At 48.3% G+C, this 13769-nt stretch overlaps 1 protein-coding gene across 2 annotated transcripts in view; it reads left to right on the forward strand.

The window, feature by feature from the left end:
- wb (wing blister) overlaps window positions 1–13769 on the forward strand; it is a 76336-nt gene that overhangs the window by 23909 nt on the left and 38658 nt on the right. For both annotated transcript variants that reach the window (XM_015181305.2, XM_001356167.4), the window contains exons 3-4: window positions 2758–4646; window positions 4951–5753. In XM_015181305.2, the coding sequence (XP_015036791.2) occupies window positions 2758–4646; window positions 4951–5753 (2692 nt within the window). The remainder of the gene's footprint in view (window positions 1–2757; window positions 4647–4950; window positions 5754–13769) is intronic.

Genomic DNA, 13769 nt, shown 5'->3' on the forward strand with positions numbered 1-13769 from the left:
TGTTATCTGAAAACGTGCCGGCCAAAACAGCCCAAAAAACAGACCACAAAACAGCGGATTCTAGTACTTCTTCAAATGGGCCAGAAAACTTTATAATTTGCCAAAAAATATGCCGAGATAGGCCGAGTGTGGCGTGTGGTGTCTAGCAGGCGAAAATAAAACTAAGACCAGAGCCCCAAATTTGTTGTCTTTTATTTGTGGTGTTTCAGTCTGTCTACTTCAATTTTTCGCCTGTTTATTTTTAAAATTTTACGATGTCGTGAGTTTTCCGTTTGCCTCCCTTTTTTTTGGCAATTAACTGAACAGCAGACGAGCTTTGGGGCAGAGGAAGTTTGGCTGTCTATGCTGGCTATGCCTGATGGCTGTTCCTCATTGAGCGATAAATATTTGATTGCCATAAATGTTAATTTAGGTAATTTATGACATGCAATGCTATCTCCCCGCTCCCCATTACTGACCGGCTCCTCCCTGTCTGACCCTGTCCCTGTCCCGGGCGCTCGCCTTCCCAACTAAGTTGTCTCGTCTGAATAATTTAACAATTCTGTTAGATTCTCTTCGATTTGGCCCTATCAGTTGACAAGTAATCTTGCAACAAGTTGCAGCACTCCTCTCCCTGACCAAATATTTATACTGGGAGTGATCGTCATCGGTCCGTTGTTCGTCCGTTGGTCTAAACTGATAAAAACGTCAGAGCGCTACCCTTGAGGCCGTCACAGTCTCCTGCCACCTGCCACCTGCCGCCTGCCGCCGATTGCAATCTACAACGATTTTCACATCTCCACATGGCAGGAGCAGAAGGAGTCCATGTTCCCCGTCGTTCTTATCTGGAACTTGTTTCTCTTCGACAGGGACAGGCAGCAGGAAGTTTGTTGCTTCGCAGTCCCAGAAGCCCAGGCTGTCTGCTCTCAAGCTCCCAAGCTCTCAAGCTGATTGCGATCAAGGTCTTGGGCAACAATTTGAGATGGACAACATAATTCAGTGCCGATAGCTTATCGATTTGGTTTCATTGTGCCAAGTTCAGGGGCAGCAGAGCGAATGTAATCCCCATAGAATCGGGAGGAATTGGAACAACCTAGGAGTGCATCATGAAATAAGGTGCAAATGCAGTCTAGAATAATATAGCTAGAGTGGAGCTGAAATGTCCCTCATCTTTATCCAATCAATCTATTTCAAGATTCGTTAATGAATACAATGCATTTTTCACACACTCCAAACTCTAGGCAAAATCAACTCCAGTTTCTCACTTTTGGAGTGTTTTCACGATACTGGAAATATGCCGCTACACTTTCTGCCCGTCTCTTTAGGCTGCTTGCTTGCTTACGTTATAATCTTATCAGTCGGACAGCTGCTGTTGTTGCAGTAATCGAATACAGGCGGCAAGGCAATCCAATGGAGAACGCACGCATGCGCACTCTGGCTTCCCACTCGATTCAGCGACTCGACTCCTTGGGGTTTTGCTGCACCTATCGCACCGCCTATCTATCGCCTGGTTACATCTGGGGAAAAGTGTGACGAGAAAAACGCTCCTGGCGATGCCATTAGCTACTTAGTGAGTTGGGGTAGGCAACCCGAAGAGGCTTTGAAATTTGATAGAGTTGTTGGGAGCTGGTGAGGATTGCTGGCTGCTCTCAGATATCGCAGATATGCATTTGGAATGCTGTCGCCGTTGCCGGAGCCGGTGCCTGGCTTATGATGACTAGCGAAAAGCCGATAGAAAAAAGATAGATCGAAATATCTCGTTAAATGGCGCCATGTGGCCAAAGTCACTGCGTCGTAATCAATTATACACCTTGCCACACCTTCGCCACAAGTCGCCCGTCGAAAAATTCAATTGCATGCCTTTTATTGATTTTTTCCCCTCGTTTCGGCCTGGGCCTGGGCCTATGTGTCTCTTTTTTTGGTCACTGATCCTCGATAGGCGCAACATTTTCAGCGTCAGCGTCTCGCACACGCGACGCTTTTGGCATTTCGCTTTTTGTTTAACAATTTTCCAAATATCGTTTGTCAGCCGGTGCTGCCGGCCACGTTGAAAGAGCCAGGGGGTCGGGGAAAGGGGTTTCGGGGGGTCGGCGGGTCGCTCTGGGGCTGCGGCTGGTGGGTTGACAGTTTGGAAAATTTATGACGCGACGATGCCAATGGTGGGCTAAAAGATTTCGCTAGCACTAGCATTGGCAGCACTGGCAAAGATATGGACAGCTACCAGCTTGTTGGTAGTCGCAGATGCAAAGATATATGTACTTGTACACAACGCAGCCGAATAGAAACATCAGCCAGTGACAGAAACAGTGACGTTTGGGTGCGTAGATAATTTATAGTCCATTTGCTCAGTGGCTGTAAGACTAGCAGGCGTGCCACCACCAGTGAGGCCTTAGTGCTGGGAAAATTAGTTAATTTAAATGCACAAATATATCTGAATGAAATAGCGAATGTGGAAGTAGAGGCTGGGTTTACTGTGTACTTTCTTGTTGGACAAAAGTCTTTAGGGACTGGAGGGATAGGAGACCCTGTGTTTCTGGATCGAGTTCTTCCTTTTTCTTTAACAGAGTTTCGGCTTCTATTTCACATATCTGTTCCATAGTATATACTTAAGAGTAGGGAACCTATTTGGTTCATGGAGTGAGAACCTTCTAGCGAGTACTTTAAATAAATAAGTTTAATATTTAATGAAATATTTAATGAAAAAGATCGCCTCAGGCGTTAATACACTCTTATACAAAAGTAATATATTCATTTCCCATCTACCATTTCTGTTTTCAGACCTATCAAGTCTTCTTTGTGATGCTCAAGTCGGCGAATTCGCCCCGACCAGCCTCGTGGATACTCGAAAAGTCCCTGGATGGCGTCGACTACGAGCCCTGGCAGTACTTTGGCCTGAGTGATGCGGACTGCAGGCGTCGCTGGAGTCTATCCGGACAGAACGGCAAATACGTTTTCCAGAACGACACCGAGGTCATATGTTCCACGCAGTTCTCGAAGCCTCTGCCCCTGGAGAACGGAGAGCTGCATGTGTCCCTCCTGAAGAATCGTCCGGGGGCCATGGACCAGAGCCCAGAGCTCATGCAGTTCATTACCGCTCGCTACATGAGGATTCGTCTGCAGGGAATGCACTCCACCGCGAATCTGGACAACAGCGTGGACTGGCTGCTCGACTCGCCGTCGCTGGAAAAGCGCAGCTTCTACTCCCTCAAGCAGCTACGGGTGAGTGCCCGACTGGACTGCCACGGACACTCGGATCGAACGCAGGAGGCGCCGGGTAGCCCGGTGGTGCAGTGCGTCTGCCAACACAATGCCTGTGGAGTCCAGTGCGAGGAATGCTGCCCCCTTTTCCAGGATCGACCCTACCGACTAAGCGAAGAGTGCGAGATCTGCCAGTGCCACGGCCACGCGGAAAGCTGCTCATACGACCCCTTCCTGGACAAGGGCATCTGCCAGGGCTGCGCGAACCACACGGCCGGTAATGAGTGTGAGTTCTGCGAGAGCGGATACTACAGGGAACTGGGCTCTGGCCTCACGGAACCATGTGTGGCGTGCAGCTGCGATCCCATCCGTTCCACCGGCAGCTGTCATCCCGAGGGCGGCCGCTGCAATTGCCTGGAGGGCTTCCAGGGCAACCAGTGCCAGGAGTGCGCTCCCGGCTACTACGGAGAGGAGTGCAAGCCGTGCGAGTGTGATGAGAGGGGAACCCTCTCCTCCGACGGCTCCTGCTCCGGCAAATGTCAGTGCAAGCTCAATGTGGAGGGGGAGACCTGCTCCGAGTGCGCTCCCGGGTACTTTGATTTGAGCGATCGGAACCCACTCGGCTGCTCCAGCTGCTGGTGCTCCGGTGTCTCCGATACCTGTCACAGTGCCAAGCTGCAGACACTGGCCTTCGAGACCCTTAACGATTGGAAGCTCACGGACATACAGAGGAAGCAGTGGTTTCCAATATCGGTCGATGCGGAGAAGGGCCTGACCTTTGGCAATGAACCGGACGAACTGGAGGCCATCTACTGGCAGGCACCCTTGGGATACTTGGGCAATCGATTGACCAGCTACGGGGCCAGACTCCAGCTACTGCTCTCGTGGGTTGTGATGCGGGGCGACACCTCGGGAAAGTCCTCGACGGGTCCCAATGTGATCTTGTGCGGCAAAAACGGACTGAAGATTGGCTATGCCGATGACTCCTTCGTGGGCCTGGAGGCCAGCCTGAATGTGACCCTAACGGAGGAGGGCTGGTACCATGTGCCGCCCGCCATCAAAGACATCAAGACCAGATTAAGGCGAACCGAGGGAGGGGAATATCATGGGGAGGCGGTGACCCGGTCCCAGTTCCTCTCGGTTCTCGTTTCCCTTGACGCCATGCTCATCCGCGCCGCCTTCCACACCGACCAGGTGGAGACCTCGCTTGTGCGGGCTGTCATCTACTCCGGCGGCGTGGAGCTCGGTGCCCAGGCTTCTACGCAGGTAGAGCAGTGCCTGTGTCCTGCCGGCTACACGGGACTCTCCTGCGAGGGCTGTGCCTTCGGCTATAAACGTATCTACGAGAACTCCACGGAGCACCAGCTGATGAGCAAGTGCATCCCCTGTCCCTGCAACGGCCACTCGAACTCCTGCGACCTGCAGAGCGGAAACTGCGGCGATTGTATGCACAACACATTTGGCGAACGGTAAGTTTTCAAATCGATTTTCCACCTTTAGCCAAGGCACAAACCATGCAAGGTTCTTGAACTTGATAACTCACCGCGAAAAGTGCAGTATAAGCTTAGAGCTTTAAAGCTCTTGCATACGATTTTCAATGATGTGGCAACACTTCCAACTAAACAACGATGTTCTAACAACTTTCAATGATGTGGCAACGCAAATGCATTAAAATGATTTTGAACGGTTATTAATATCTAAAATATTATTTGTCTACATACATATCCTCTTTTATGATTTTATATTATTATTAAGCATACTTTTCTTTTCCAGCTGTGAGCGTTGCCAGCTTGGATTTTACGGGAACCCCCTCCAGGGAACGCCTCACGACTGCAAACGTTGTGCTTGTCCGTTGCCCGAGGACTCGAACAACTTCTCGCCCAGCTGCCAGCTGAAGAGCTACAACTACATGGATCTGAATCCGCAGTTCGAGCTGATCGAGCACGCCGAATACATTTGCACGCAGTGCCCAGAAGGGTTCACCGGCGACCACTGCCAGGTGTGCGACGACGGGTACTTTGGGGATCCCCTTCAGATAGGCAGCAGCTGCCAGCGCTGCGACTGCGCCGGCGGACCGTGCAACGTGACCACCGGCGCCTGCATTACCTGCAAGGGAAACACTGAGGGCTGGCACTGTGAGCGCTGCAAGTTGGGCTACTGGGGAGATCCTGCCGTCGGATGCGAGCCCTGCCTCTGCCATGCCGAAGGATCGGAGAGTGGTCTGTGCGACAGCACGGATGGCCAGTGCCTGTGCAAGCCCCGATTCGCCGGACAGAAGTGCGACGATTGCGATACGGGCTTTGCCCATGTGGACCTCCGCTGTCCGCCCTGCAGCTGCGATCCCCTGGGCACTGCTGTCCCTGACACGTGCGACCCACGGACGGGTCAATGCCAGTGCAAGGTGGGCGTCATTGGTGTCAAGTGCCACGAGTGCCAGGATGGATTCTTTGGCATGAACGTAGATGCCCAGCAGCTGGAGGATCTGGCTGCCCTGCGACTGGCGCAAGACGATGCCGACTGGGAGCTGGTCGCAGAGACCGACGATCCAGCAGACGACTCCACGGTGGCCTGCGAGGGTAAGTACCTAAGATTACCTACCATTCATTTAACCGCGCCAAGCGCCTAAGAACAAAGAAATGCCTCAGAATGAGCACGCTCTCCTTCTGATAAATCGGGTGCACCAATGAAGAACAGATGTGCGGGTCGGGTCCATCAATAACTTGGAAAACATAATTGAATTTGTGCTCTACATTCGAAGGCAGATGGAAACGAGATGGTGATATGGTGCTCTTTATTGGCCCCAATTTAAAGAGCCTAATGCACAAATCAGTCAAGTTCTCGGTGGGATCATCGATGCATCTGCTTCTACGGCACAAAGTGGAACACACAGGTTTCGAGGATCGGTTGCGTTGTTCTTGAACTTTTTTCGGCAGAATTAAGTGGAGCATGGGATCGTGAATGTAATTTATGCTTTAATTACTATTGAAAAACATTTCTCAACTGCCTAAAATCACGGTATCATCTCGAAATATCTCCGTTTTACATAATCCAAGCATTAGGCAACAGAATTACCATTTTACCTCAAGTCTTCATTGCTTCAAATTCCACTCATCTATCATTCAAAATGCATTACAGGCCCATTACAGGCCCATTGTAATGGGATACTCTATGGTAGCTGGTTCTCCTTGAAGTCGGCTTTTTCATCATTTTTAACACCATTTACAGAACGGACAATGGGCAGAAAGCCGTCTCCGCCGCCGCCGCCGCCGCCATGGAAGACGGCTCTTCTCGAATAACCATTTGGTGCTTTGGTGCTTTGGTGCTTTGGTGCTTTGCTGCTTTGGTGTTTTGTGAACCAAAAGCGGCAGCCAGCCTGAAGTAATGCCATGAAGATGGCTTCGTGTTTTCATTGAGTTGTACTTGAACAAGAACTCGGATTGCATAACATTTTCTTTTTATTCAATTTTATGCTTGCAGGCGAGTGCTTCTGTGGTTTTTACACCTGGCTTTTCTGTTTTCTAATTGTTTGTCTGTCATATCTTTATGCTTCAGGTTTCCTCCCTCCCTCTTCCGCTCCTCTCCCTACCCTTTGGCTATGCGAATACTCGTATCTTGTAGCCTCGGCCTTTTGCTGTACGACCATTTCCATTTGTCGGCAGCCACTCTGCGTATTTTATGGGCTACCATCTAAGACTTTGGTTGAGTTCGGGCTACTTGACTTTTGTGTGTGTGGTGGGGGAGTGTGTTTTGAACATAATTGATTTTCAAAGGAAGTTGGAAACTCCAGGAAGAGATACACATCTCTCGGTGTGAGGTTAGTAAGTAACAAGAATCACTGATAAACTGCCATAAAGTCTACTTTTAGGATTTTGAAAATTAGTTATGCTTAAAGCCTCCATAACCATAACTCCAGTCAAAACACACAATCTATAGAATGTGCTCTCGAGCGACAACAACGAATTGATTTATAGCCAATGGCCAAGAAATCTAAGTTATGACAGAGCATAAATGTCAAAAAGTTATGCAAATAGCCTGGCCACAGCCCCACAGCAGCCATCTCCAAGCACACTCCACCCAGCACCACCCCACCTTCCACGCCCCACCCCACGCCTCACGCCTCACGCCCCACCCGATCGAACCAAATGAATAACGAGACTTCCCTGGAACAGGTCAAAAAGTGTCGAAAGACACGCCAAAAACCTGGGAGGAGACCGACCACCAAAGATTGTTGTTGCCGTATTTTGCAACATGTTGCAGGCTGTCTGTCGTTGCTGTTTGTCTACCGATGGACGATGGACGAACGTTTTGGGTCAAAACATCAAGACTCTTACGTGGAAAAACCTCTCGTAATACTTAGTGGAAACATATATTTCAGAGATGTGGATTTTCGTGGCACAGTTTGACAGCCACTGGCAGCTCCACTCAAATGGTTCCGGCACTGACGGGGGTCATAAATCTTGGACTTCTGTGCGAATAGATACTAAGTCAGTGAGAAACCACCAGGAAAATGGCAAATGGTAGCCAAAGCCAGTTTCGAGTCTTTCCCTCTGTCGAAGCGATGTCGATGTCTCTTATCGATGCATCAGAAAATCTGCCAAAAGGAAAGACAAGAACTTGGAGACCCTGGCAGTGAAGGCCAGGGAGAAGAGTCAATGGCCAAAAGCACCCACGCTGGCAAACCCAGCTGCAGGTGGGAAAGCTTTTTTTCTTGTAATTAGAAAGTACACTTTTGGGGGAAGAAAAATAAAAATAATTCTCTTGTCGCTGCCTTACAAGCACTCCTCTCCGCTCCTCCAACTCTGACACTATAGCCTACCTATAGACAGACAGATCGACAGACAGACCGACAGACAGGCACTTGGTCATTAGCGAGAAACAAAAGCTCTAGGGGAACAGCAACTATTACCATTACCAACAGTAGCACGTGCGTCTGGGGCCTAAGCCTGGTGCAAATTTATAGCCCACGCATAAAATTGTGCAGCTATCTGAGAAATTAAGCAGCAGGCTACGAGATACATTTAGCCGCTGGTCATATTTTGTAATCAGTTCCATTTGCCGCTCACCGAGCCACATCGAAAACAGACACACTTCTGTGTTTCTCGAGTCGGCCACAGACTCCACACCACAACACACAAACTCAGAGTCCGACTGAGAGTCTGGCACAGACTGCATGGAGCCACGATGGCCGATAGTGCGGTGTCCAGTTTTAAGACCAAGCCCAGCCGGGCCTAGCCACTTTGGCAATTCGAGCCAAGCGGCATATTTTCATGTGGCCGTTGTTGTTGGCTGCGTTGACATTTTTATGGACATCGGAATGCTCTCGGGCCCCAGACTCCTAAACAGACCCACCAAAAACCAAAAACAAAAAAAACACATACAGAGGAAAAAATGGCAAACAAAAATCCACTTCGGTTTCCACTTTGACTTTGCCCCCTTTCCGTAGCGGCAAGCTGATTAGCGAAACAATTTCAAATATTTGTGTTAAATAACTTGACAATTAATTGCATTTTGTGGATGTGGATGTGGATGTGGATCCCCATCCCCATCCCCCATGTGGATGCGGTTGCGTTTGTTGTGGTTTCGGTGCTCCCCTGAAGGTGGCTCCAGCGGGGTCTTGGCTGAAACAATCGCAGCCAAATGAAGTTATACTCGTTCAATTTGAGAGTAAATTTTGCGGTGGCATTGTCGGTGCCATAAAGAGATCTGAAGGCTATTTTGGGGAGATTAGCAGATTAAGGGAAGAGTTTTCAGCCGAAACATTTCCAGGAAATTTGCAAACCAAAATAAAACTCTTCCAACATCTGCAAACAATTTGAAATGCCTGGCTTCTCAACTAGGCCAGACAATTACAACAAAATTATACTCGTAGCAAAGTCACAAAAAAAAGAAAAAAAAAATGGCAACTGGCGCAGTATCTTTTTCATGATGAGGCTGAAAAACTGGCAGAGAAAAAGCTGCTTTATAGACAAGACAAGCCAAGACGGACTCCGGACTCCAAGGTAATCAAGAAGCGTCTAAATGGACAAAATGGAGCACCAACTACTGCTTGTGGCTTGTGGCTTGTGGCGCTCCACTCTCGTTGCAGTTGGATCTGTCAACGCATCACTCGAAATGGGGCAAGAGGATCCTCGGGGCAATAAATCTCATATAATTTCCAAACAAATGTGACATAAATCGTCTGGCTAACGGTAGCGGAAGCATGCAAACCGAAACATTGACACTAATGAATGTGGCCAACAAAGTGTAATTGTCAAATGACAATTTGTTAACAATTCGAAGCCCATTCGAAGCCAGGCCAGGCAACAACTAAATTCATTGCCAGCCAAAAGAAGACAATATCTTGAGGCAAGCAGCCTTTCAGATGTTCTTGGCAAACTGCAGCAAAACGAAGGGTATGCAAAGTCATTCAGGCGGATTCATGTGTTTCTGCTAATGAGGAATATATGTACATATGAGGAATTGGGGATACTAGTACCCTCTACAGATCCAGTCATGCAATACATTGGCTCTGAAACTGTAGCCGGGTCATTATCGAAAAGAGTTTTCCGGCAATGCGGGGGACAGGAACAAGGACAAGGCAACCTGGCATTTTGATTTTCTAATTTATGGCCCAGACTTTCGCCTCCTGTGTATCTATATCTTCTACTGGCCTGTTGCCATGTTTTCTCTATCGCCAACGTCCATGTCGTCGTCGTCGCCGTCGTCGTCGTCTGCTTCTCCATTTTGGTCGTGGTGTGATTTTAATTGCTCCTACAAATGTTCTTCGTCGCGCATGCTCCGCAGACTTTTCGACTTCTCGACTTCTCGACTTTTCGAGTGCAAATCTATGTAGCGCGGCTCCGGCTGGAATTGGGAATTGGGTAAGACAAAGGCAGAGATTTATAGCCGGCCACATGTTTGGGAAGAAAATTTTCGCTATTTTCGTTGTTGTTGAGGGAAGCGTGCGGAGCATGCAATGTTTTCATTTCAGCTTGATTGCGTGGGTGGAAGGCAGAGAGAAGAAGCAGAGACTCCACTAATGGCTTCAGAAATATTAAAAGGCTACTACATAGAACAGATACTCAAAAACATTCCAGTACAGACCGCTCCCACCCACCGGGCACCATTAATAGACGCCTTCTGGCTTGTCACTTGACACTTCGCATCATTTGCATTATTTTCAAAAAATAAAATATATTGATTTCCTGATTATCAGCTTTTTGACTCCGCTTTATAGTACGATTACAAAACGATCGCTCGAGTCGAACAATCCATTTGAAAATGCCACCCAGCTAAGCCATAAAAAGCTAATCTTTGAAGCTCGAGGAAAATATTAATTAGACAATAATATTTCCAACAAAAAATATATGTGAATGAAACTCAGATCAGGCGCAGGCATAGGCAAATGCCATTAAAAGGCACAAAATAATTAATAAATTATTTCCAGTCAATAAACTTTTCAAGAGTTTGTATTGCAACATATATTGCGGCTGCGGCTGCGGCTGCGGCTGGGGCGTCCCGCGGATGGGCGAGCGCCGCACCGATCGACTGGAGTCGATGTGGCAGTCGCCCCATGTCGGTTCATTAGGGTCAGGCCCGGAGACTCTGCGCGGAGGCTGTGGACTGTGGGCCGAGTCTCTGCCTTGGCGGTTCATAAAAATTAGTTGGCCATAAAATTAGCCTGGTGGTAGCGGAGAGGGGCTAGGGGCAAGAGGCAAGAGGCAAGGGGAGAGGATTCAATTCTCGTAAAATCCACACAAATTGAATTGCACTCCATTCATGGAAATCAAATTCCGTTCGCTGTCCATTTTAATTGTCCAATATTTAGATACTTTACGGCATACAGATTTGCTCAATGGGAGTCACAAGAGCCGAATCTCAGTTCACTTTTCCCAACACACACACACCTGAGGGGTCTGAGGTGCCTGCGAGCACGAGTGCATTGAAGCAAGTAAGGAAGCAAAGAAGTGAGAGGCAGGTGCGAGACTTGTCTAAATACTCGTAGAACTCCACCAGAAGGTGAGAGGCGGGCTGGTGTGACTTTTAGCTGCTCGTAAACAGTCCGTTCTCCAGAAGGTGGAAATCGCCTGGCTGTTGGTGAGGAAAATTGAGTGTCAGTGACATGACAAAGCGATTCATTGGGTGTGTGAGGGCTCTTTATGGGCTCTTTTCCCCTTTCTGCCCCTTGGGAAATTTGTCCAAGTGCCACGTATAACCCTATAAGACCTTATTGAAGTTACAGTGTGTGCAGTAGAAATCCCCATCTATTGAACAGGCCTGACTTGTTCTAGCTTATGTTTATTAATCAGACGTATCTCTGCCATTCCATATAGTAGGGGATGGACGGGATATACATACGTATGTACCATAATACGTTATACCTCCCTGCTTTCCAACGAAAACTTTCCTCGGCGGATCAAGCAAAATGTTCCGCACTTTCTCCAACTTTAGCCTGGCCTTTTCCCTGTCCCATTCTGATCGTTCCTCAGTCCTGTCATATGTGGGTCCGTGTTCAACCTTCTCTAATCTGAATGACAGCCCGTTGGACTTTTCGGTTTTGCCCAAAAACATTGCCGAAAATATTTTCGCCTTGCTCTTGGGTTTTGTGGCTTCTACGAGTAACAGCACATTGATTGATTACAAAACGTGCGCCGAGCATTTTCACGGCAGCAGCTCAAGCAGCAACAAGGCCTGGCAATTGTTTTTCGCGCATAGACTTTTCCACAATGGCATTTTCTTCATTTGCGGCTAACAATGGCAGCACTTTGTCACGATTTTTGCCGCACAACTAACAAGACACCGGTAACATGTTGCTAGCGGTGGATTCACTATTCACTGTTCCCTGTTCACTGCTCACTGCTCACTGCTTACTGTTGCTGCTACCATTTAATGTTGCCCCTGATGCTGTTGCCACGGTGTGCCGCGTTGAATTATCACCGCGCATGTGTGACTAACCTCCCCAGGCGGTGCACAACAAAAAGCGACCCGTCGCACCGCGTTCGGAGCCATAAAAAGCGCCACGTTGCCTCGACCGCTCGCCTTTTCGGCTTTCCCCGGCTTCCTCCAGTGCCGCAACCTGTTGCTAATGCTTTCCTCGACCCTGCCTGCTCGATCTTCAGTTCAGTCATAATTTCAGCTGCCAACCGCTGATTCCCAGTCCCAAAAGCAGTCGACGAGAGATTCCTTTTTATTTATGGAGCCCCCAGATTCTCCTTCTCCTTCGCCTTCTGCTCTGGCTTCTTCTGCTGCAGCTGTGGCTGCCACTTTGGCTACTGTAGCGTCTTTGAATTTTGACCGTCAGCGGCATGTGGCACGTTAATGATCTTGTTACCCTGGAGACTCAGTCGGGCCCTTTTGCATAGGCCACTGAATGAGGTGTGCAGCTAACGAGCGTTGGCCCCCTTTCTTCGCGTCCAATTGCCTGACTCTGAGTATCTGTGTATCTGTATCTCTGTTGCTCTGTTGCTCTGTGCATGTGTATATGTGATGATAGATCTGTGAATCATTAATAGCTCTGAACCGCACGTCGTTCAACTTTATGAATAATATTCAAGGATAGTGGGAATCCCTTCACTTCCGGCACAAGGCTCTCTAACATTCTCTAGCACTTCTCCCTCACAGACCCATATAATAATCTCCAAATAGGAACTGCAAAATCGGAGCGATGGAAATCATACAACGTACACAAATAGAACTGCATTTCGCAACATTTCCCTTTCCTTCCAGCCCACTCCCCCTCTGAATGGGCTGCCTCCCTTCGGGTATTTTGATGGCCATTCGATGCATTTTGTTCGTGTTCCGTGCTCTGGACGATTAGCACTTCCCATGCACTCGCCGTCGCAGATCGAGCTGAATTTGTTTAGACTGCTGCACTTCCGTTTCGTGGCTCGGTCTGGGCCTTTTATGCCAGCTGCTGCTCCAGTAATCAGTCTTGGCAACACCAGCAACACCATCTGCATCTACAGATCCATAGATCCACAGCCATAGACACAGAAAGAGACAGAGACAGACACAGAGGCAGAGGTAGAGGCAGAGCCACAGCGACAACGCCAACCTCCTGGAGACAAACAGACACGACACGTCATCAACTGGACATTTAAATTGTGCTCTTGATAAAGTTGCCAACATTTCCTATGAGGGAGAAGGAGGAGGACGAGATGGAGGCCAGGCCTCGACCGGAGACTGGGACTGGGACTGGGACTGGAGTCCAAGAGTTGGCTACATTGTTGCGAAAACACACAATGCATATCTCGTGGTCAGCTGTCATATTCCCAAAGAGTTGCTCAGATCTCGGTGTGGTCCCCAGAAAATATGTATATCACGCCAGGCAATTACTGTCAAGTCAGGGGACAGCTTTCTTTATCAGCTTGAGGTTCTCATAGATGTGTGTGTGTGTTGGTGTAGTATTTTCGACTGCAATAGTAAATATTATTCTAAAAATCTAGGAAGTAATCTACGTTAGCTAAGTTTTGATAAGAATCTGGATTGTATTTTCATGGGACTCGAGCATGGCTCCTTTTTACAAGAATTTCTTTGTAATCCTTTTGCTTTATTTTTTCTAAATAGAGTTCCCAAAGTGAAGAACAACCATTTTAGCAATGCAATTGTTTTCG

The sequence above is a fragment of the Drosophila pseudoobscura genome, chromosome 4 (genome assembly GCF_009870125.1).
Source record: "Drosophila pseudoobscura strain MV-25-SWS-2005 chromosome 4, UCI_Dpse_MV25, whole genome shotgun sequence".
Classification (NCBI taxonomy): Eukaryota; Metazoa; Arthropoda; class Insecta; order Diptera; family Drosophilidae; genus Drosophila; species Drosophila pseudoobscura.